The sequence below is a fragment of the Trachypithecus francoisi genome, unplaced genomic scaffold (assembly GCF_009764315.1).
Source record: "Trachypithecus francoisi isolate TF-2019V2 unplaced genomic scaffold, Tfra_2.0 Lachesis_group14, whole genome shotgun sequence".
Lineage (NCBI taxonomy): Eukaryota > Metazoa > Chordata > Mammalia > Primates > Cercopithecidae > Trachypithecus > Trachypithecus francoisi.
In genome coordinates this window covers 17708386-17734210 of record NW_022681459.1, presented here as the reverse complement: position 1 = coordinate 17734210, position 25825 = coordinate 17708386, and the positions used below count along the sequence as shown (strand labels likewise).

Genomic DNA, 25825 nt, shown 5'->3' with positions numbered 1-25825 from the left:
CACAAAATACATTATTTATATATTATTAATCCTCCCATCTAATCCCTATATTTGGTAGCACACCAAATTCATATCATCACATACATACATACACATATATATTCATACCGAAACATGTATGTTTGTACCCCACACACTCAGAGACACATATGTACTCATATATATATTCAATACTTTGCTTAACATTTCTTATTCATCCCTTGATTGGATGAGGCTCACCCTCTAGGGTGTTACTCTACATGGGCTTGTGGATGCAAATATGTCTACTGTTTTGAATGTAGGAAACTGTTGTTCTAATCCATTGACACATGGAGGGCAGCTTTGTTAGATATAAAGACCTTGGATAATGCATTCTTTTATTAGGTTCTTTAAAATGCTTTTCTTTTTGTCTTTCTTTGAATGTCACTTTTGAAAATTCCGATAAATAGTCTAATTCTTTTCCTATTGTAAATTGCATAATTGTTTTCCTGGGGGCTTTGAATAAGTTTGTTTATCATTGAAATATAATATTTTAATGGTATTTATATTATAATTGGTAATTCTAGATTAATATTCACTGCCCCTATTTAGGACATGTCAATAAGTTATTCAGGTCAAAGAAGAAAACAAAACAAAACAAAATTAACACCCAAAATATCATAGCTAAACCATGAAAAGTAAAGACAATGGAAAAGATCTTGAAAGCAGCAAGGAAGGCCAGGCGCGGTGGCTCACACCTGTAATCCCAGCACTTTGGGAAGTGGAGGTGGGAGGATCTCTTGAGGCCTCGAATTTGAGACCAGCCTGTGTAAGATAGTGAGACCCCATCTCCAGTAAAATTACAAAAATTAGCCAGGCATGGTGGTGCAGGCCTCTAGCCTCAGCTACTTGGGAGGTTGGGGCAGGAGAATTTCTTGAACCTGGGAGGTGGAGGTGCAGTGAGAAGAGATCATGCCACTGCATTCCAGCCAGGGTGACAGAGCGAGAGCCTGTCTCAAAAAACAAACAAACAAAAAACAAAAAAACCCAAAGCAACAAGAGAGACAGAGAGACATAACACATTACCATTACCTATAGGGTAACACCAATTTGAATGACCACTGATTTCTCCTCTGAAACTATGCAGTGATGAAGGAAATAGCACAATATTTTTCGAGTGCTGAAATAAAAAAATTGCCATGAGATATTTCACACTGGCAAAATTATCCTTCAGAAATAAAGGGACAATTAAAACAACATCAGATGCAGAAAAACTAAAATAATTTTTTATTAGCAGGCATATACTAAAAGATTGTCTAGAAAAAGCTCTTGAAACAGAAAGAAAATGCTAAAGGAAGAAATCCTGAAACATCAAGAAGGTATAATTTAAAGAATAAGATTATGATTACATACAATAGGCTATCCTCCTCCTCATAAGTTTTAGAAATAATATATGGTGAGTGAAAATTATAACACTATTTTATAGAAAAATAACATAAAAGTAGACATTGTAAAATGACCTAATTGGAAATAAAGTTTTCACATTTCACTAAGAGTAGTAAGTGTTGATACCAGTAAACTCTTATAAGTTGCATGTGTATATTATACCACCCAGAGGAAGCATTAGAAAAACTGTGCAAATGTATACAATCGATGATATTATGAGTCGTTTAGGATGCTATATGTTCAAATAAAAGCATAGAAAGTCAAGAGAAGTAAACAGTGCAACAAGACTTACAGCAAACAAATAGAAAAGCAAATAAGTAACATACTTAGACACAAACATAACAATACTTCACATTAAATGCTCATGTTTTAAATACACCAATCAAAAGACAGAGTTGGCAGAATGGATTTAAAAAAAAACACAGCATCACCCTATTTATATTGTGTTTACAAAAACTCATTTAATGTTCATTGACATGAGTAGGCTGAAAGTAGAATAATAAAAATAGTATGCCATGCAATCATTAACAAAATAAGACAGAAGTGGCCATATTAATACCTGATACAATAGGCTTCAAACTAAAGAAAACTACAGGAATCAAAGAAAAAATGTAACACAATGTATGGATTACTCAACCAGGAAAACGCAAAAAATCTAATTTTTCATGCAAAAAGTAACAGAGCCTCAAAATACATGAAGAAAAGTTGATAGAACTAAAAACAGGAATAGACAAATCCACAATTATACATGGATATTTCAAAGCTCCTCAAAAACTAATAAAACTAGTATATAGAAAATAAGCAAAGATCCAGATTATCTGAACAACATAGTCAATAGGGTCTATATAGAATAAATCGCCCAACAATGAGAATATATCGTATGTTACATATACAGATATTTATCAAATGGCTTTTTCCTCATTTTTGAAATGTAATTTTTGTTGGACATAAGTTTTTTCCCAGTTGACTTTTTTTTTCCTTTTGGCAATATAAATATGTCATCCTACTGCCCTCTGATGTCCATTATTTCTGACTTGACATTAGTTGTTAATCTCATTAGGAGTTTCTTTTTTGTGACAAATAATTTTTCTCTTGGTGCTTCCAAAATTTTCTTTATGTCATTGTATTTTGACCTATTTATTATTATGTGTTTTTGGTGTAGATCTCTTTGAAATTAATTTTGTGGAAGTTCATTGAGCTCTATGTTAATGTTTTATAAAATTTAGGGAGCTTATAGCCATTACGTTTTCAAATATTCCTGCTCCTTATTCTCTTATCTTTTCTTCTAGTACTGTCATTATGGGTACATTGGCACACTTAATGGTTTCCTACACTTTTTTTGAGGCTCTGTTTATTTTTTTAACCTCTGTTATTCAGATTATATAATCTCTATTAATTTATTTTATGATCATTCATATATCCTTACTTCTGTCAGTTCACATCATCTCCTTTTAAATTCAGTCATTTTAGAGATTGTCAAAAATTGCCAATACTATTTCAAGTCATCACAGCAGGGTATACGAAAAAGTTTTAGTTAGCAATAATCATGCCTGGGATAAACCTCACTGGCTTTGATACTGTCACTGCACAAAGCTTATACATCAATTCTTGAGGCTGTCCATATAATACAATTCTCTTTTCAATCCTTGTAATTTTCAATGGCATAATTTTCTTTTTAAAACTTGGACTCGGGAAGGGGAACATCACACACCGGGGCCTATCATGGGGAGGGGGGAAAAGGGAGGGATTGCATTGGGAGTTATACCTGATATAAATGATGAATTGATGGGTGCTGATGAGTTGATGGGTGCAGCACACCAACATGGCACAAGTATACATATGTAACCTACATGTTATGCACATGTACCCTAGAACTTAAAGTATAATAAAAAAAATTTTTTTAAAATAAGAATTTTATTTCATCCAATAAGTCCAAAATAGTATTTTAATGTGTAATCATAATCATAATATAAAATAATAGTGTGAAATTATTGAGATAGTTGGTATCCTTTTTTTTTTTTTGGTGAACTAAGTCTTTACACTCCAGAGTGTATTTTACACTTAGCGCATCTTCATTTGGTCAACTAGCGTTCACGTTTCAATGGCCACATGTGGCTAGGGCCCAAAGGTGTATAGAAAGAGGAACAAATCCAATCCCAGGAATTAGATACAAGGTTAAATTACCGTCTTTATAAAACTCTGTTTTCTGACAATCAAATTTTTACAAATTGCTTCTTTCCTTTGTGAATTATTTCCTCTTGCTTTGTAGCTTATGTACTATTTAAAGACACTTAAGTTTACAACCCATAACAGAAGAATAGAGATTGGTGAAAATGGAGATGTGACTGGCACTATGATATTCTAAACTGGCAATTAGATGATAATGGGAATATTGCCTTTGTGAAAGTTGGAGAGTATATATTGACAAATTCTAAGTTTGAACTTTTGATCCCAAATAATACCACAATATTTTTGGACACCAAATCATCAGAAATTAGTTACTCTGACATCTTACTTTGTTTGTTTATACAAATAATTGCATTTCTATATTGTTTCAGGCACTTACAGAATATCAAACCCCTAAACACCTACAGTTGGGCATTTTAAAAACAGTTTTTTCACATACAGTACATATCTTTCTTTTTTTTTTTTACCTTCTACTTTTATTTTAAGTTCAGGGGTACATGTGCAAGATGTGCAGGTTTGCTACATAGGTAAACATGTGGCATGATAGTTTGCTGCACAGATCATTCCTTCGCCTAGGTGTTAAGCCTAGCGTCCATTAGTTATTCTTCCTGATGCTCTCCCTCTCCCCATGTTCCCTTCTTGGGAAGGCACCAGTGTGTGTTGTTCCCCTCTATGTGTCCATGTGTTCTCATCATTCAGCTCCCACTGATAAGTGAGAACATGTGGTATTTGGTTTTCTGTTCCTGCATTAATTTGCTGAGGATAATGACTTCCAACTCCATCCATGTCCCTGCAAAGTACGTGATCTCGTTCCTTTATATGGCTACATAGCATTCCATGCTGTATATGTCCCACATTTTCTTTATCCATTCTATCATTGGTGGGCATTTAGGTTGATTCCATGTCTTTCCTATTATGCATAGTGTTGCAATGAGCATACGTGTGCATGTGTCTTTATAGTAGAATGATTTATATTCCTTTAGGTATACACCCAGTAATAGGATTGTTGGGTCAAATTGTAGTTCTGACTTTATGTCTTTTAGGAATCACCACACTGTCTTCCACAATGACTGAACTAATTTACAGTCTCACCAACAGTGTAAAAGTTTCCTTTTTCTACAGAACCTCTCCAGCATCTGTTGTTTCTTGACTTTTTAGTAATCACCATTCTGACTGGTGTGAGATGGTATCTCATTGTGGTTTTGATTTGCATTTCTCTAATGATCAGTGATGTTGAGCTTTTTTTCATATGTTTGTTGGCTGCATGTATGTCTTCATTTGAGAAGTGTTTGTTTTTGTTCTTTGCACACTCTTTAATGAGGTTGCTTGTTTTTTTTTCTTGTAAATTTTTTTAAGTTCCTTGTAGATGCCAGATATTAGACCTTTGTCAAATGGATAGATTGCAAAAATTTTCTCCCATTCTGTAGGTTGTCTGTTCACTCTAATGATAGTTTCTTTTTCTGTTCAGAAACTCTTTAGTTTAATTAGATCCCATTTGTCAATTTTGGCTTTTGTTGCAATTGCTTTTGTTGTTTTCATCATGAAATCTTTGCCCGTGTCCTGAATGGTACTGCCTAGATTTTCATGTAGGATTTTTATAGTTCTGAGTTTTACTTTTAAGTCCTTAATCCATCTTGAGTTAATTTTTGTATAAGGTGCAAGGAAGGGGTCCAGTTTCAATTTTCTGCATATGGCTAGCTAGTTCTTCCAGCACTGTATTTTAAATAGGGAATCTTTTTCCCATTGCTTTTTTTTTTTTTTTTTTTTTTGTCAAGTTTGCTGAAGAGCAGTTGGTTTTAGGTGTGTGGTCTTATTTCTGCTTTCTCTGTTCTGTCCCCATTGGTCTTTGTGTCTGTTCTTGTACCAGTGCCATGCTGTTTTGATTACCATAGTTTTGTAGTATAGTTTGAAGTTGGGTAGCATGGTGCCTCCAGCTTTGTTCTTTTTGCTTAGGATTGTCTTGGTTATTCGGGCTCTTTTATTTTTACATATAAATTTAAAATTTTTTTTTCTAATTGTGTGAAGAATGTCAACAGTAGTTTAATGGAAATAGCAGTGAATCTATAAATTACTTTGGGCAATATGGACATTTTCACATTATTGATTCTTCCTATCCATGAGCATGGAATGTTTTTCCATTAGTTTGTGTCCTCTCTGATTTCTTTGAGCAGTGGTTTGTAGTTCTCTTTGAAGAAGTCCTTCACTTCCCTTGTTAGTTGCATTCCTAGGTATTTTATTCTATTTGTAGCAGTTGTGAATGAGGGTTCATTCATGATATGACTATCTGCTTGTCTGTTGTTCATGTATAGAAATGCTCATGAATTTTGCACATTGATTTTGTATGCTGAGATTTTTCTAAAGTTGTTTATCAGCTTAAGAAGCTTTTGGGCTAAGACGATGAGTTTCACCTGAAGCCAGCAAATCTCAGAGTCTCACCAAGGCCCTCAGTCTAGTACCTGGGTATCACTCCCCGTTATCCAGGACCCAAGGGCGCTTTCATTAACAGTTGATGAAAGCTGGGTGCTTTCCTTCAAGGCAGTAGCTTCCCTTCTGATCCAGGATGTGTCTAGAAATGTTGCCTGCAAGCTGCAAGCTAGGCCCTGGAAAGGGGGCCTCATGACTCTGCTGCCCTATTCTGCTGTGACTGAACTGGCATCCAAGATGCAAGACAAAGCCCTTCCCTCAAAAGGAAGGAAGAGGACTCTTTTGGAGCTGTGAGCTGTGTAGCCCCTAAGGTTATGGAAGAGATGAAGCCAGCATTCCCTTCACTGCCCAAGCGGTGTCTCAGTATGTTGCATTCTCCCCTTCCCTCCAGTCCACAGGCTGTTGGGCTGGTTCAGCCCTAGGGCTCTCCTAGAGGTTGCAGTCCTTATAGGCTTGATTGCCTTTCAAGTTTACTTAGAGAGAGAGAACACTTTAGCCCTTGATGGAGAGGTTTGCAGGCACTCAAGTTGGACCACTGGGATTGGTGATTCCCGTCTGGTCAGGGCTGGTATAAATGCTCCCTTCTGTCTGTGAGTGTCAGCTGAGTTTGCCCTGGCTTTCCTTTCTGCTCTAACAGAACAGCACTGAGTTTAATGCCTCACAATTGCTGTGGTCTCCATCCTCCAGGATCCAGAGATGCTCCCTACACCAGGTTGCCCTTGATGAAGATGTGGGGAGGGGTGGCATCAGCAATTCAGGACTGTATCTTCTATCTGTTTAGTATCTCCTTCAGCAGTATGAAGTTAAAAACAGGTACTATGAGTGTTTACCTTATTTTTGGTTACTATGAAGGTGTTTTTTTCTGTGTAGATAGTTGTTAACTTGTTGGGCGGGGGAGGCGATTGGTGGAGCTTTCTATTTTGCCATCTTGCTCTGCCTCTGACTCTCATTTATTTCTTTAAGCATGGTTTCCTTTTGTACTTTGAACATATGTAAATGGCTAAAATATTTGTCTAGTATGTTTAACATCTGGATGTTCTCATCTGTTGCTTGGTTTTTCACTGGTATATGGTCATATCTTCCTGTTTCTCACACCTTCTCTCTCTCTCAACTGGACATTTTAGATTTTATATTGTAGAAACTCTAGATACTCTCTCCTCCCCCTTCCCAAGCTTGTTGTTTGCTTATTTGCTTACACACTAGGCTGGGCTGTGTTACTGAGTTCAGCATGAAACTTCTGTTGTTATTCCTTAAAAGGCCCAGCTACAGCATGTGTACTGTATTTCTGAGGTTTCATCTGACCCCTCTTAGATTTTCTCTTTCCTTTCTCTCTCTGATAAGCAGTTGGACTTTGTTGGTATTACACTCAGCTATTAGGCACAATAATTTTTAGAGGATTGTGTCATTATTTTTGACAATGCTCTTGGATATAAACTGCTTTACAACCTGATTCAATTAAATTTAGACTCATAACACAATATGAGTATAAAGTACACAATTATTGTTTATAGTAGCTATGCTGTATATTAGATCTCTTGAACTTATTCATCTTATAACTGAAGGTTAATACTCTTTGACTAACATGTCCCATTTTCCCCAACTTCCAGTCTTGGCAAGTACTATACTACTCTGTGTCTTACCAGTTTACTAACAGAGTAGATATTAAGGGTTCCCACCACAGGGGTGGAAAAGGTAATCATGTAAGGTTATGGATATATTAATTAGGTTGTCTGTGGTAATTATTTTACTATGTATATGTGTGTGTGTATATAAAATCACATTGCATATATTAAATACATACATTTTTATTTGTCAATGACACCTCAATTAAGCTGGAAAAAATGAATAAATTTGAATTCTTTGTCAAAGTTTTCGAGGCCAATCTAAAATCTGCTCTGAACCCAGAGGGCTTCTCCTGGCTATCTTGTCTGGTTCTCTCTGATACACTTGCTGGCCTATGGTTTAGTTGGTTGCTTTCAGGGTGTATTAGTCTGTTCTCACACTGCTGATAAAGACATACCAGAGACTGGGTAATTTATAAAGAAAAAGAAGTTTAATGAACTCACAGTTTCATGTGGCTGGGGAGACCTCACAATCATGACAGGAGCAAAAGGCACGTCTTACATGGCAGCAGGCAAGACAGAATGAAAGCTAAGTGAAAGGGAAAACTTCTTTTAAATTCATCAGATCTTGTGAGACTTACTTACTACCATGAGAACAGTACAGGGGAAACCACCCCCATGATTCAATTATCTCCCACTGGGTCCCTCCCAAAACACATGGAAATTATGAGAGCTATAATTCAAGGTAATATTTAGGTGGGAACACAGCCAAACCGTATCACACAGTGAAACCAGTTTTCTCTTAATTACTTATCACCATCGCCATTGTTTCAAAGTATAAACTTAAGTTTACGTCTCCTACATGCTCTTCTAAATCAACTAGCTCACTTGAGAAAAGATTCAGGTCTCTTATGTTCTTATGGCTTGCTTTTGCCTGTGCAAAATATTGAAGCAACTACTCCAGAACTGGGAATAGGAACAACTACTTGCTTATTCTCTTATAGAGACATAGCATCATTACTAACACTCTCTGGGTTTGGGCAGTAGCCTCTAGTTTTTTAAGCTTGCAATATCTGTCATGAAACATCTCTCTTATTAATGATCAGGGTGGTGGAAAGGGTGATAGGAGCTTAAGATAATTGGCCTGTCATGCCTTTGGTAGATCCCTGGCACTGCAAGTGGGAAAAAGGTAGAGGAATGGAGACACATACCTCTTGGTCACATTCACTTGGACTTTAGCCCCTGCCACACAGAAAACTAGAGAGTCTGAGATAATGCTAATCACCTGCACACAGAGGAGAGCTACTGTAGCTCTTCAGATGGGGAGAGAAGAAGCACTATAACTTGGTCTCACTACCCAAACTGGTGGGTCTGTCATGGTGAGCTGGAGGAGGAAGTGTGAAAAGAGCTGATTGTGAACAAGTGAATCAAGTCTCTCACTAACCCTAGATTTCGTAGATTTTCTTGAATAAATGTGTCTTTATTTGCTATGGGGCCTTACAACAATTACCAAAGACTTTAATTTTTCTAAAGTATGTAATAAGTCTGATGAGAGCCTGATGTTTGATGAGCAGTTTTCTGAGTATGTTGGCTTATTGAGTCCAAAGTCATAGGTTTTACAGAGTTCTTACTCTGACTTTTTTGACCATGCTAAAATAGGACATTCTGGGGAATCTGTCTCTTAAGATTCCTGCCCACTATGGCAGAATTAAAGCCAAGGCTCTAACAAAGATGCTTTCTTCAGTCTCCCTTCAGTTTCACTGCCTGTCAATACTTGGAGATGTCAGAGTGACACGGCTCTATATGTTGTCTGCTTTTAATTGATGAAGAATTAAAAAAATTCTTCATTATTGTTTCATCTAGATGTGTTAAAAATCATGTATTTGGAAGCTAGTTAAGAGTTTAGCCAACTTCATACTATCACAGCCATTAACAAAGTAATTTTATATGAATATTTTATCAGTTGTAGAAACTCCAAATTCTAACATTAGTCACTAACAGATATTTTTGCTTTATATTTTATCAGTGTCAACTGATAAATAACAAGTAGAGTGAATAAAGAACAGCTTTACTTAACTTGACCAAGGCTGGCAAACTGAAGTCTATACTTTTCAGCTTGTATTTTGGATCAGACTTGTGTTTTCATGAACAAAGTATTACCTGAGGTGGCAGATAATGACATTGATAAAAGGTTCGCAGAAACATACTTAAATTTGATGGACTCTGTCTGGCCACATGGGAATGACACTTGGAAGAGCTGTCTATGCAGCCACCAGGCATAGGATAAGTTCAAGAGTATATTTTGACAGAGTTAAAAGAAATAGTCATAATATAGGATTTAGAGAAAAAGCTACAGCAATCTAGAGCCAAAAATGCAACTAAGTATCAAGAAATATAATGTATGTGAAATAGAATAAAGTGATGAGAAAGGGGGTGCTATTTTTGCCAATGATTTTAGTCAAACATTGAATATATTGAAGATGAAGCTTTGATAGATCAAGGTAAATTTTAGTATCACTTGACTCTGCCCATGAAAACACATTTTATTAAAGTCCTGGTTGAATATAGCTATTGGCCAGACCTAACACATCCACATCATCAACTATAAGTTTCCAGTGGGTCAGCAACCTCATGTGTGCTCATGAACACACACATGCAATCACAAATAATATAGGTAGTCTAGATAAATAAATATAGGTAGGAAAATGCTGTAGATTACTTTTGATAAAAAATAAATTTAGACATTTTCCCAAATGAAAATACTTAAGATTATTTGTATTAATCATATACTAGTAACACATCAAAGGTTCTGTTTTTGTTTGATTAAATTGTTGGAACTTCCAGCTAATTGATCAAACACATTCTGATATGGCAATGTGAGCTAAATTTTAGTTGTCACTCTTTGAACAGAAAAAATGTCGTTATTATAAATAACACGGGAAGAAAACATAGCTTATAAAACAATGGCCTAAACAGATCAGCAGCGTTGAATTTCTCAGAAGCAGCCAGAAAACCAAGATCTTTCATAGCACCATGGGCCGTAGCAGGCATAGCCACAGCCACTATGACCACAGCCATAGCTGCAGCCCAGGCCTCCTTTGGCATAGCCCTGGCCACCATGGGAGTTGTTATAAAAGCTCATGGTTTCAAGAAAGGTAGGCTCAGTTGTATAGCACAGTCAGATTCTGAAGTTTTAAGTTTAAAGTTTTAAGTTTATAATAAGGGACTTAAATACCTCATGAGTGGTATATGGGGCAAACCACAGTCACTGGTGGATTCACATTCCACACTAATTAGCATTGAAGCCATCTAAAATATTCCTTGTAACCAATACATCCAATACAACATTGTTGCTTCTCAGGAATGTTGAATGTAATGAAATAATGTGCTTTTAATAAGAGATTCTTCTCCTATTTTGATGACTTGTTTTATTCCAGATGTCAAATTTAAACTATATTACCAGCAACCGAGAGTAACCCATATGGCTTCCATTTTTATGTATGTATGTATGTATGTATGTATGTAGTTATTGTTTGACATAGAATCTTGCTCTGCCACCCAGGCTGGAGTGGAGTGGCATGATCTCGGCTTACTGCAACCTCTGCCTCCCAGGTTCAAGCGATTCTTCTGCCCCAGCTTTCCAAGTAGCTGGGACTACAGGCGCCCACCAGCACCCCCAGATAATTTTTGTATTTTTAGTAGAGACGGGGTTTCACCATATTGGCCAGGCCGGTCTCGAACTCCTGATCTTGTGATCCACCTGCCTCAGTCTCCCAAAACGCTGGCATTACAGGTGTGAGCCACCATGCCCGACCTGTATTTTTAATAGAGATGGGTTTCACCATGTTGGCCAGGATGGTCTTGATCTGCTGACCTTGTGATCTGCCCACTTTGGCCTCCCAAAGTGCTGGGATTACGGGTGAGATGGCTTCCACTTCTTAAAAATCCCAATTTCACCCAATATAATCTCTCCCTTCCGCCTAACTCCACATATGCAGACTTGGGAATAAAAGTGTAGCCCCAAAGAGATGAGGAAGGATGAAAAGCTTGTAAGAGAAGTCATGGTGGCAGCATTCACTTGTAAAATGTTGAGTGACAAGGTGTGTCATCACTTTTTGTGGAGCAATATCATTCACTTAGGCTTATACTTCACATGTAACTATCATTTTATATAGGATCCCAAACCATGGCAGAGACTTTGATTTTTAACTTCCTTGATTCTGGGTACATAGTAAGGAAAGGACTTCTATTAGAAACCTGAATTTTAAAACAATTCTGTAATTACTCAAAGATTTATTAACATCATGACTCCCTGAGATGGCACATGACAAGAGTCACATCTCTTCCCAAATCTATAACCTCAATCTACATATGAGAAAACCTCAGGCAGATTCAATTGGGAAATATTCCACGAAATATCTGGCCCTCTCAAACTGTCAAGGTCATAAAAGTCAAGAAAAGATCAATGAACCATGAGCAATTGGAGGTGACTGAGAGGTACAAAAACCAAATGCAATGTGAATTGGATTCAAGAACAGAAAAAAAAGAACGTTAAAAGAAAAATGTGAATAGTGCTGCAATGAACGATGGTCCTAGAACTTAAAATAAGTTAATAAAAACAGAAAAATGGTAAAATAAAATCCACAGTTTAGTTAAATTTAGTGTAACCATACACAGTTAATTTCTTTGGTTTGATAAGTGGATTATGGTTATAAAAGATATTAATATTAGGGGATGTTGAATGATGGATATATGGAAATTTTCTGTACTATTTTGACAACTGTCTCTATGCCAGAAATTATTTTAAGATAAGAAGTTAAAAGAGAATATAAAACCACTGTTCCATTCCATTGGCTTGGTCATTTATTGATTCTTTTATAAATCAAGAGAATAACGTACATTTTCTTGTTTTTCAGTAGAGTTTGAACATAAATAAAAATTAGACTCACTGGTATAAGTAGAAAAATACAACAAATTTTTCTCAGATCTGGTTTTCTAGAATTTTTAATTAGTTGAATTATTATCAACATCATGGCTTTAGTATAGAAAAGACACTAAATCCCCCAAAAAAGTATTATTTGGATAAAGAGAGAAGAAATATTAAAAAGTCAAAGTTATTCTTTGTGGAATGTTGTGCACAAAAGAGTAAAATTAATTGGGGCCTAGAGCAAATAAGAGTGTAACTAACAAAAGTCTTCTTTCTTGATGTAAAGGATGGCTATAGAAGGTTAAAATGCAAGTCTAGTTTGAGGCAGGATTGTATGAATGTGAGTGTGAGGTGTCCTTTCATCCGGGCCCTCAGTCACACAAGGGGAGCCCAAATTGAGAGGTCAAACAAAACAAGCCTCCTTAATACCTCCGAAGCATTATCTTACAATTGAGGGAAAAAAACCCAACTAATTATATTAGTCAAAAATTAGCCAGTGATATGCTACCTCTGCTAGATCATTCCCATCCTGAGGCATATAAAAGGCCTTTTACAGGAAGTATTCATACTGAAGTCACCTACACTCCTTTCTACCCAAGGACAACCTCCACGTCCATCACCATGTGTGGCAGCTACTACGGAAACCACTATGGCGGCCGTGGCTATGGGTACTGTGGCTACGGAGGCCTGGGCTGTGGCTATGGCTCCTGCTGTGGCTGTGGCTGTGGTTATGGCTCCTGCTCCCTCCGCAGCTGTGGCTATGGATGCAGCTCTGGCTCCGGCTCCGGCTTCGGCTTTGGCTACTACCATTGAGGATATCATGGAAGGCTCTCACCATCTATCCCGTGACATCGGGATTCACTAATTCTGAACCCCACATGCTCTGAGCTTAGGGTTGGATTAAGATTATCTTATATCAAAAGTTTCTGATGTGATTTTTTTCTGAAGACTTGCCCCTCCTCCCCCCACCACCCCAGTACCCTCTGGATCTAATATTTTCAACTTCCTTTTCTGTATTTAATGCATGAAAATTAAAGTAATATAAAATTCACCCTATGAACTTCTGTATTGTCTCTCATCAAGAAGATGCTGTTATAGATCTTGCTTTTTGATTTTCATGCAGGAACTTATTTTCTGTTTCCCTAATACAGTTTTTCAGTCTGGAATTACCATCCTGATTTTCTTTTCATTAGTATCCAGTATTTATCTTTTTAGCTTTTTTTCCTATTTATATTATCCTAACAGTGTCTCAACGTAACCCATGTTATCACTGCTTCAATGGCATAGAAAACTGAGCATGAACAGAGCAGAAAACCGTGCATCATTTATGGGTTGATTCTTTGCATATAGAAATCATTTACTGTCAAACTTGTTCTATGTAGTTCATGTCACGACTCTACATAAATGATTTGTATTTATAATCTAAATAACCGTAATTAAGTAGCATTTATTAGCCATTTAGCATAGAGCAATCACTGTGCCAAGTCTTTAATGTACATCATCTCAAATGAGCCTCAGAATAAATTCATGATGCATTAAAATTTTCCCCATTTTCCCGTAATCCCAGCATTTTTGGAGGCGGAGACGCGTGGATCATCTGAGGTCAGGAGTTCAAGACCAGCCTGGCCAATATGATGAAAGTGTCTCTATTAAAAATACAAAAAAATCGGCCGGGGGCTGTGGTTGTGCACACCAGCTACTTGAGAGGGTAAGGCATGAGAATCGGTTAAACCCGGAGGCAGAGGTTGCAGTGAGCCAAGATTGTGCCACTGCACTCCAGCCTGGGTGACAGAGCTAGACTCTGTTTCAAGAAAAACAAAGAAAAACTCCCCATTTTAGAGCTGAATAGAAGCAAAGAGAATGAAGTAAGTTTCTCATTGGCAGGTGTGGCAAAAGAGATATTTCATACCCACCTGTTTGTTGTCTCTCTGTATATTCATAGAAAGTATTTCTTTTCCTTGACTCTAGATAATTGCAGGGATTGTTTAACCACTAAATGCAAAGTTATCTCCCAGGATAAGGTTAGTTATTACTGACATTTAATGTTATTGACTTAAATTAAAATTATCTGAAGAACAATTTGTTTTTTTACCCCTTTACCCAACAAAAATCTTTCATTCCACTTTTCTCTGCTTTTTAAATTTATGCTTACCACTCTATAAAATTTCAGCTCAGACATTAGACATCTAGAATCTTTTATGCACATCTCTTACTTTTTTGGCACAATCTTTTTATGCCTTTTCTCCAAATTCTAGGAATATTTCTCAATCCCTTTTCCCCATCTCATCTCTTATTAACTTTTGTCCCTTCAGCATTTTTTTCTTTAAATAACTTTATCATGACAAATACATATTGCCTCTTTTTAGATTTTAATAATTGCTTATATAGTTGCTGTAGCTCTATGCATTTAATGGCTCTCAAATATTATACATTTTAGAATTTGAAAAAAAATGTGTTGAAGAGTTTTTCCTCCTTTTGCAACAGTACTATTTTTGAAAAGTAGGCTCATTGTGAGTGCGTAGATCAATCCTTTGATTTTCATAGCTATTTATTTCATATGGTTTTACCCTTAAAAAGAATGAACTGCTACTTAGGATAAAGTTTTGTTCCATCAGAACTTATGTGTAGATCTGCTAAATCTTTTGCATACAAACAATTGTAAAGAAAAAGTGTTCATACTTCTAATTTTATTTTGCCTGTTTAGCAATACCCATCATTTTCAAGGGTGATCATCTAGTCTGTGCTGTTTATTTTTATGGACCTTACATGAGAAGGAAATACTTACTCTACTAGATGTCTCATTTTAGGGAGCTCTTCCACATTATGGAATTTTTTCCACTTATTCTCCATATCTATTATGAATCTGCTCCAAGTCAGGCATTCATTTGAAGAATATGGAATGTAGACATGGAAAGGGTGGCAAAGATCTCTATTCTCATGGAACTTACACTCTTGAATGAGGCAGGCAGGGAGGGAGACAGACAATAGGCAAGTAAATTCTAAAATAAATACAGTAAATTCTGATAGTGATGAGTATTTGTAAAACAGTAAAAATCAATGAGTTAAATAAATTTTTAATCATTTCTCGAAGAAGTCAATTTTAAATTGGGTGGTCAGAGAAAACAGATCTAAGAAGATGGCAGTTAAGTTGACACCTGAATGAGATGAAGGGTTCTGTTATTCTTTCTGGTATTTTCAAAAGACAAAATGAGCAGTACAAAGGTAAAAGTATTAAGGAGGGTAACAACTTGGTCTTAGTTACTGAAGAGTCTGTGTTTGAAGCATGGTAAATAAAAAGGAAAGTGGTAGGAAGTGATGTCCGAGAGGTAGGATAGAGTATTGGAAGACATTTCTTTCTAAATGCAATGGGAATTCTATGAAAGATATGTTCCAGGAAAAGGCTGTGATGTGATTTCTGTTGTACCATGAGACTGAGATATCAGAAGAGAAAACATTTGGTGCCAGGAGAGATCATGGGTTCTGTCTTAGTGATGTTAGATTACATCTATAAAAGGACAAAGATAAAGAACATACAAGGTGAATAACACAGTTCTGAGATTGAAGTCAAGTTGTGATGAAGAAATTACTGAAAAAGGTGAGGTTGGAGACAGACGAGATTGTGCAGTGGAACAGGTACAGAATTTGTCAATAAGGAAGAGAGGCTTCCACTGACCTGAATATTGTTTCAGAGCTTCAGTAAAATGAAGACAGAGAAACCAACCATATTTGGATCAGGCAAGACTTCTAGGAAAACTTTCAGTGGAGTGGTGGGTCCAAAGTTCAAAAGATTGAGAGAAAAGGAGATAAGAAAGTGGAAGCAGTCATCTCAGAAATACATTTTTGAAATTTCTTGTGAAGAGGAAAAGTGAATTAAGAAAGTACCCTGGGGAGCCCAAGGGGGTTTTCTTAGGGAAAGATTAGTTTGTTTAATTTGTTTTCATTGGATATACTGAAGCATGCAGGATATTTCAGAGCATCAAGGAAGCAAATATATATTTTTCATGGAATGTTATAGTATATAAATAGACAGAACACAGAGGATGTTTAGGGTAGTGAAACTATTCTGCGTAATACTACAGTGGTGAATACATGTCATACATTTGTCAAAACCCATGAAATGTACAACACTAAGGATGAACCCTTATATAAACTGTGAACTTTGAGTGATAATGATGTGTCATTGTAAATTCATCTGTTGTAACAAATGTACCGCTGTGGTGCAGAATGTGGATAATGGGGGAGATTTGGTGTTGGGAAGGAATGGAGTCAGTATACGGGAATTGTGTGTACTTTCTGGTCAATTTGCTGTGAAATGAAAACTGCTCTATTAATTAAGAAAACAGCAATACAATAGTATATAAGGTACTAATTTTCCAATTATAAAAATAAATATCAGCTCTTCATAAGAGTTAAATAATTCCTGAAATAAATTAAAAGAGATTGACTTTATACATTTTTATATTGAGGACATTGAGTTATATGATAGATTGTATCTTTTACAGTCATTTTAATCAGTTACAAAACTACCTGCTGAATAATTCTTTTGTTAACTAATGTAAGTTTAGTTTTACACCTTTTTGGTCTATTAATTCATAAAATATACAATCTGTAAGCCTAAAAATGGCTGTTAAATGTTTTCAACTAATGCTGGTTAACAATAATTCTAAGTTGAATGAAAACTGATTGATGGAGTGTAAAGTATGAGATTTAAGGCAAAAAACATTTTCTGTAGGGAAAAATTTAATATCGTTGAGATTTCTTAACAGTTATAATCTCAATTGTGGAAGGACTGAAATAATATGTAGCCATAATAATAAGTCTAGTTTACAGAAATACAGTTGCCAATAAAAATAAATATACAGTGTATTAAAATGCATGATGAATGGCAAATGTGTTTGAGCTGATTATTAATAGGAACAACTTTACTATATTGAGACTGTTTTCTTTTGACTAATTTGAATTACTTATCAAGGCAGACTAATTGATGGATTATAAGGATCTTGTGTCCTGAATTCTAAAGGAAGGTTAATTGAAGTGTAAGTGGTTTCCTTTCTTGCACCCTCTTCACTGCTGCATAAGTTAATCCCCCATTTTTGACTCTATTTGGAATCTATATTAAATGTATTAACAGTCTTTGAACACAGAACATCACTGAAGTATCAGCATCCTGATCATTACATAATCATACCTCCTTCATGCATCCTGTACAAAACACTCTAAGTGTTTTGAGATAATAACAAATTCTTTTGACTTTGTTGGGTCTCAGAATAGCCTGAATTGTCATAGCAAAATGGATGATCATAAATATTTCAGTAGTTATTCAAGAGAGTATCATGTGCCTGATTAAAAATAGATTACTTACTTAATGTTGCATATCTTTACAAAGGAGCATACTGTTGTCTAATACAATGGTAAAATCAAACAGTTAAAGAAAATAACTCAGTCATAGTATTAGCTGATCATTGTATATCTCAAAATACCAAGAGATCTCCCCCTGATTTGTGCAGAATTACAGAAAAACAAAACCAAAACTGAGTTCTGGAAAGCACTGATATTTCAGAGATAGCAAATCCCATAAACACCTAATTGGCAAAAGTTCTAAACTTTCTAAACAGTAAAAAAAAAAAAAAAAAGTGGCATTATTGAAAAATGGCAATTAATATAAATCTCAATAAAACAGGATTAAATATTAAATATTGTCATTATTTCTGGAGGAAGGCTCTGAAAAAAATTTGAATCCATAGAAGAAACTATTTTCTATGTGTCCTGAATAAGAGTTAGGCATATAAAAATAAGGCAATGATTTGTGTGAATTAAAAAACTAGAGGTGCAGAGTAGATGCAACTAACTCAGGCTAGTTTTTCAAGAAATTTTAATAAGGTGGCTTTTTGTTAATTATATTATAGAGATGAGTGAACACTGCAACTTTCTAAGCCACATTCTTTCATAGGAGAAGAGACAGCGGAGACAGTGAAGAAGGAAAAAAATGTCTTAAAACAAGTTATAGTCACAACTCATTGTTTAAAAACAAGCGTTGCTGGCTGTAGAAAGACAAAGAAGAGATTATAGATTTTATTTTGTGCCAAGAGCAAAGCAAACAAGGCTTGCAGCAAGTGTTATTTATTGAAATAATTTATGTTTATAGAAGTTAAAATGAATATGTGGGGTTATGCAGGGATTTATATGTATCATTTTCTCCTCTCATTATTGGCACAGAAACTGTTTCAGGAGAGTTCTGAGTGGCCAAGAAAATGATTTCCGTAATTTATGAGTTTTTTTTCTTATGGTTGAGAAACAACAAACTAATTCTATTAGTCACAAAATTAGCCAATGGCATGAAACCTGTGGTTGGTCACATCCACACTGGGCATATAAACGGACTCCACAGGGACAATTGTCTATACTGAAGCCAACTACACCCCTTCCTACTCAAGGAACAACCAGCACCATGTGTGGAAGCTACTACGGAAACTACTATGGTGGCCGTGGCTATGGGTGCTGTGGCTACGGAGGCCTGGGCGGCTGCTATGGAGGTCTGGGCGGTGACTACGGAGGCCTGGGTTGTGGCTATGGTTCCTGCTAGGTCTGTGGCTTCCGCAGACTGGGCTGTGGTTATGGCTATGGCTATGGATATCGCTCTTGCTCCCTCTGTGGCTGTGACTATGGATGCGACTTTGACTATGCCTCCGGCTTTGGCTACTAGTATTGAGGACGCCATGGGAGACTTGCGACATCAAGACATCTCCAATACTTGCGACATCAAGACTGACCAGCCCTGAATCCCATGCTCCTGTGCCACCACATTAGGATGGAATAATCATACACTACAGATTTCTATTGTGACTTGCTGACGACCTGCATTGTGGTGCCCCCTATGGGCACCTACTATTCTAAATGATCTATTCCCAAGCTCTCCCTCATGACAATTGGGAGAATGTGATATTTTCCCTGTGAACCCACTTATCTCTTTTACCAGAGTGAAGCAGTCACTGTTCCTACCTTGATGATTTTTATACATCATTCTGTTTGCAGTGTTCTTAATAAACTTGGTTAACCTCAAATATAAAACTTGGTTTTTATTTTATTACATGTAATGTAATTTATTATATTTTTGGACTTTTAAATTTGCTTATTTCTAAGAAAGCTTGTAATTGCCTGTTGTTAACATATTTATCTTAATATTTCTACTTTAGTTGCTCTACCAGTTCTAGAATTCTGTCCTTCCAAAAGCATTGTAATACTTGTACATTTCCTTTTATGTTAAAGGTGGAATCATTTCTCCATTGCTGTAAGTTTTCAGCACCAAATTAGATAACATTTGTCCATTAGTTTAATCGATGCTTAATGTCTACTAAATATTAGGTATATTTTTCTTCTGCAAACCATCATCAGTCAAGTTCTATGTCCCCCCAATTCTTTTTTAAGTATTATTTTAAAATTATAGACAGAAAAATTTATTTGGTGTACAATTTTGTGAATTTCAACAAAAATGCATAGTATTATGGTATACCGATTATAATCAAAATACAAAACCGTGTCATCACCATCTTCCTAGAATTTCTCCTGCTACCCTCCCCAAACCCCTACATTCTGACAGTGATTGATTTTTCTATATCCTGTAGTTTTGCCTTTTTTAGAAAGTCATATTTTGTTGGGGGTCCCCATGACAACCCCATTTTTGCAGTTTTGCTAGAAAAACTCATGGGATGGATACAGCTGTGCTCATGGCTAAGATTTATTACAAAGTAGTAAAGATACATAGCTATATTATAAAAGGAAAAGCCACTCCTCTGTCCATGGATATGCACGTGATTGCGGTCTCTCCCACCCAGAGTTCACTCTTTACCAGCAAAATAAACAATCTATGTGCAATGTTTCTGCCCGGGAAAACCCAGTAAACACTCAACACCCAGAGCTTTACCTGGGGATGGATCAAAAAGGCACGAGGAAAATTCTAGACTCCCATAAAGCAAGCACTTGTCCAGCAAAAAACCATATTGTTTGTACAAATGGCTTACGCACAGTGAACCAACTTTATCAGTTAGAGAATGGCGGGAATACTATTGAAATCCAATTTTCTACATTTGGTATTAGAATAATACCGATTTCATAAAATGGAGACAAAACCTTTTCTTCTTTTTAAAATTATTTCTTTTTCTTTTTTAGCTCTCTTTCTTATTTATTTATTTATTATTTTCTAGAGAGTTTCCATAGATTGGTATTATTTCTTTCTTATTTGTTTGGTGGAGTTCTCCAGTGAAATCATATGGGTCAAGAGTTTTCTTTTTGAAAAAATCTTAATTACAAATTACTATTCAGATGATCTACTTTTTCTTGAGCAAGTGTTAACGCATTCTGCTTATTACAAAATCGATCCATTTTGTCTAAGTTGTTGCATTTACGGGCAAGATATTACTCTTTGTGCTTGCTGACTATGCTTTTCATGACTAGAATTTGCAGTAATGCCCCTCTTTTACTCCTACTCTGGGTACGATGTGTCTTTTCTCTTTGTTTCTTTGCCAGCCCTGCTAGAGGTTTTTTTTTTTTTTTTTTTTTTTTGAGACGGAGTCTCGCTTTGTCACCCGGACTGGAGTGCAGTGGCCGGATCTCAGCTCACTGCAAGCTCCGCCTCCCGGGTTTACGCCATTCTCCTGCCTCAGCCTCTCAAGTAGCTGGGACTACAGGCGCCCGCCACCTCGCCTGGCTAGCTTTTTTTGTATTTTTTAGTAGAGACAGGGTTTCACTGTGTTAGCCAGGATGGTCTCGAACTCCTGACCTCATGATCCGCCCGTCTCGGCCTCCCAAAGTGCTGGGATTACAGGCTTGAGCCACCGCACCCGGCCGAGGTTTTTCAACTTAAATGAACTTTTTATAGACTCAGCTTTTGGTTTCCTTTATGTTCTCCACTTATTTTCTGTTGTAAATTATACTGATTTCATATGTTACCTGTATCCCTTCCTTCATTAAAAAAGTATTATTTTAGAAAAATCTTGCATGACTGATTTGAAAACTTTTTTCTTTTCTAATACAAGCATTTAATGAATAAAATTTCCTTTAAGCACTGCTTTATTTGCATTTCACAAATTTTAATATGTTCTATTTTCATTTTCCTTCAGTGCAAAATATTTTTAGTATTCCTAGATATTCTCCCTTTGACTCATGGATTATTACCAAATATTTGGGAATTTTTTTTCACTTGTCCAGGGTTTTATTCATGTGGAGCAACTCATGCTCTTGACAACTTAATCTGTGTTGAGTCTTTCTATACATATACACACACACATATAAAAGTGTATATATATGTGTGTGTGTGTATATATATGTACTTTAAGATCTGGGATACACATGCAGAGTATGCAGGTTTGTTACATAGTATACATGTGCCATGGTGGTTTTTGCACCCATCAACCCACATCTACATTAGGTATTTCTCCTAATGGTATTCTTCCTCTTGCCCTCTATCCCTTGACAGACCCTGGTGTTTGATGTGTCCCTCCCTGTGCCCATATGTTCTCATTGTTCAACTCCTACTTATGAGAACATGCGGTGTTTGGTTTTCTGTTCTTGTGTTAGTTTGCTGAAAATGATGGTTTCCAGCTTCATCCATGTCCCTGCAAAGGACATGAACTCATTCTTTTTTATGGCTGCATAGTATTCCACGGTGTATATGTGCCACATTTTCTTAATCCAGTCTAACATTGATGGGCATGGGCATTTGGGTTGGTTCCAAGTCTTTACTGTTGTGAATAGTGCTGCAGTAAACATACCTGCATGTGTGTCTTTTTTCTGTTACTGATTTGTAGCTTAATTTCTTAAGGGTCTGAAAACATACTCTACTTAATTCTTTAAATTTTCTATAGGTTGTTTACACAATAGGTTGTTTATTTTGGTGAATGTTTTATGTACACTTGAAAAGAATATGTATTCTGAGATAATGAGGGTAGTGTGTTCTATAAATATAATTAATGTCAAGTTGGTTGTTGGTGGTGTTCAATTATTTATTTTTTTTGTTGAACATCTGTCTACTTCTCATATTGATTACTTAGAAAAGAGAGTTAGAGTTTCCAATGTAATTGTAGATGTGACTGTTTCTTCTTTTAATTCTATCAGTTTTTGCTTCATGTATTTTTTAGCTTTTTTGATAGGTCTATACACATTAAGGATTTTTATGGATTCTGGGTGAAATGACCCTTTTATAGTCATATAATATCCTTCTTTATTGCTGGCATTTTTCAGTGTCCTGAGTATAATTTGTCTGATATTAAGATAGTCATTCTCACTTTATTTTCATTATTGCTTGCATAGTGTAGTTTTCTCTATCTTTTCCTCTGTCTTTTTATTAGCTCTCTGTTTTTTTACTTTTATATTTGAGGTGATTTTCTTATACATGATATGTAGATGGGTCTGATTTTATGCAATTTGGCAATCTGTGCCTTTAAATTGTACATTTAGACTATTTACATGCTATGTAATTACTGCAATGATCAAAATTAGGTGTAATATTTTATTATTTGCTTCTGTTTTCTGTTTCTCTTTTCTCACTTTACTGACTTATTTTGTGTTTTAATAATTTTAGTATTATGTTTTAATTTATCTGGTGGCTTTTTAGGTTGGTGCAAAAGTAATCTCAGTTTTTGCCATTACTTTCAATGCATCAACCTAGTATTTGAGGTTAATCCAGAGGTTTTGCATCACTTTTGCATCAACCTAGTATTTGAGGTTAATCCAGGGGTTACAATATATGTAACTAATCTTTTACAATATTTTCAGAGTTATTATTTTGCTACTTTAGCTAAAAGAGATTAGTCTTACAAATGTATGAGTTCTTTATCTCTTTTTGTTACACTTGTCATCCATTTATTATAGCAACATACCTTCAAACCCTCTCATTCAACATTAAAACTTTTTAATTTCCACAGATATATGAATTTTAAAGGACTTAAAAGAAAAAAATTCTATTTACCCAACTGTTTACAATTTTCTATTGCTTTTCCTTTATTCATGAAGTTACTAGTTTCTCTTTAGCACCATTTTCCTGACAAACTTTCTTTAGCATTTTGGGTTTTATTTATTTTTTATTTTGCTTTTGTTACTGTGGATATTATTGTTAAATATAAAATATGAGGTTCTTTTCTCTCAGCACTTCAGCTATATCTTCCACTGTCTTTTGGACTCTACTGTTTCTCATGATAAATGCTCAGTAATGTATTTGTTTCTACAAATAATGTTTTAGTCCAACTTTCAAACTTTTTTTGTTATTAGAAGCTTGATTATGTTACATCCGGACATAATTTCATTTGATTTTATTCTGATTGGGATTTACAACTTCTTGACTCTGTAAATGTATGTATTTTATCAAATTTATATTTTAAAACATTATTTCTTCAAATATGATTTCTGTACAAATCTGTTTTTCCTCCATTTGAGATTTCAGTGCCATGAATGTTAAAAATTTTAATATGTTTTACATATTCCTGAGGCTCTATTTATATTTTAAAATCTCAAGACAAACAAAAGTATAGAATCACATCAAATAGCTTTAAACTTAAACACATATGTTAGAAAAGATTTTACCTTTACAAAAAAATTAAACTCATTTAAGGCATGTAAAAGTTAGGTGGATGCATGGTCGATTTAAATTCCTTTACCTCTTGTTCTAAAAATATTTAAAAACTTCTTGTTTAAATATGCTCCAAATAAAAATTAGAAGGGGCGAATCATGTCAGCAATCACATATTCTAAAGGACTTTAGAGAAATGAAGTTTTTGGCATCGTAACACTTGGAATATATAGTGGTTTTAGGCACTGCTTAACTAAATAGACAAGTATTACCTTTTTAAATTTTAGCACCAACCCACCATGACACATATCATTATTGCCTTACCAGAGCAGAGAACTGAGAGTTTCAAGGTTGTTATTTTCTTGTTATCCCAAATCAAGGATGTCATGTGGTAGAATGCCTTTTCTCTAAGTATCTTTTGGTAGAATTATTTTTGTAAAGTATAAAAATATAAAAAATAGTATATGTTAAAAGAAGATATCACCCAAATAGGAAAGTTGTTTTATTTAATTAACCTGGGGAAAAAAGGATAAATACTGAGCTTTAAATGAAAAGAAAATCAAATTTGTTGTTCTAGATTGAACAAGTTTATTAGGAAAACAGAGAAAAGACTTGTGCATAAAAAAAGACAGGATCTGTGACTGTGTCATCCCAATGAAAGGCCATATAAAAATTCACAGGACGAATTTCACATTCTCCCATTTTCCATGAGTTATATTCAGGAAAATAAAAGTTTCAGAGAGTAGATCCAGAGGACATCAGAGGAAGAGTCTTCAGCAAAGTCACATCAGAAACCTATGATGTGAGAGAATCATCACCCTAGCATGAGGCTCCAAACACATGGAGTTTGTAATTGTTGAATCCCAGTGTCACAGGATAGAGGGTGAGAGTGTCCCATGGTGTCCTCAATAGTAGTAGCCAAAGCTGGAGCCATAGCCAGAGCCTCATCCATAGCTACAGCCACAGAGGGAGCGGGAGCCATAGCCACAGCCCCGTCTGCGGAAGCTGCAGCCACAGTAGGAGCCATAGCCACAGCCCCGTCTGCGGAAGCTGCAGCCACAGTAGGAGCCATAGCCACAGCCCAGGCCTCCCTAGCCACAGCACCCATAGCCACGGCCGCCATACTAGTTTCCATAGTAACTTCCACACATGGTGTTTGTTGTTGAGGTTGTTCTTAGGTAGGAAGCAGTGTAGGTGACTTCAGTATGGACACTTCCCTGGCAGAGGGCCTTTTATATGCTTCACAACGGGTGGGATCCACTAGAGGTGTCATGCCATTGGCTAATTTTATTTAGTTTGTTGTTTTTCAGCCATAAAATAAAGCTTCAGAAGTATTAAGCAAAACTTGTTTTGTTTAGCCTCTCAGTTTAGACTCCCCTTATCTAGTTGACGGTTTCAGTGAGAGGAGATCTCACGTTCACACTCATGTAATCCTGCCTCAAAGTAGACTTTCATTTTAGCATTCTATAACCATTCCTTATACTACAAAACAATACTTTCCTCAGTCACAGTCTTATTTACTCTTGGTTCCAATAGTTTCATTATTTTAAAAAATCTTTCACAAGAAAAGGTGATTCATGAGTTTTTCTTCTCTCTTGATGCAAATTAGTTTTATTCCTTTGGTATTCATTTTCTTTTTTTTACTGAATGTGTCTTTTGTCCCTCATGATGATTATAATATTTCAACTAATTAGTATTTTTAGAACTACAACTCTGGGAAAATGCATTATACTTTTCTATTTATACAAATGAGTCGAATTC

The 25825-nt window shown here is 35.7% G+C and overlaps 1 protein-coding gene and 1 non-coding gene across 2 annotated transcripts; both read right to left on the bottom strand.

The window, feature by feature from the left end:
* Window positions 1-2865: 2865 nt before the first annotated feature.
* Window positions 2866-2999, bottom strand: LOC117096810. Its single transcript, XR_004442647.1, has one exon. It is a non-coding gene; the product is annotated as a U4 spliceosomal RNA (small nuclear RNA).
* A 7447-nt stretch (window positions 3000-10446) lies between these two features.
* On the bottom strand, window positions 10447-10746 carry LOC117096683 (keratin-associated protein 22-1). The gene has a single exon (XM_033234120.1). The coding sequence runs from the start codon at window positions 10717-10719 to the stop codon at window positions 10573-10575; it is 147 nt and encodes a 48-aa protein (XP_033090011.1). The 5' UTR covers window positions 10720-10746; the 3' UTR covers window positions 10447-10572.
* Window positions 10747-25825: the final 15079 nt, after the last annotated feature.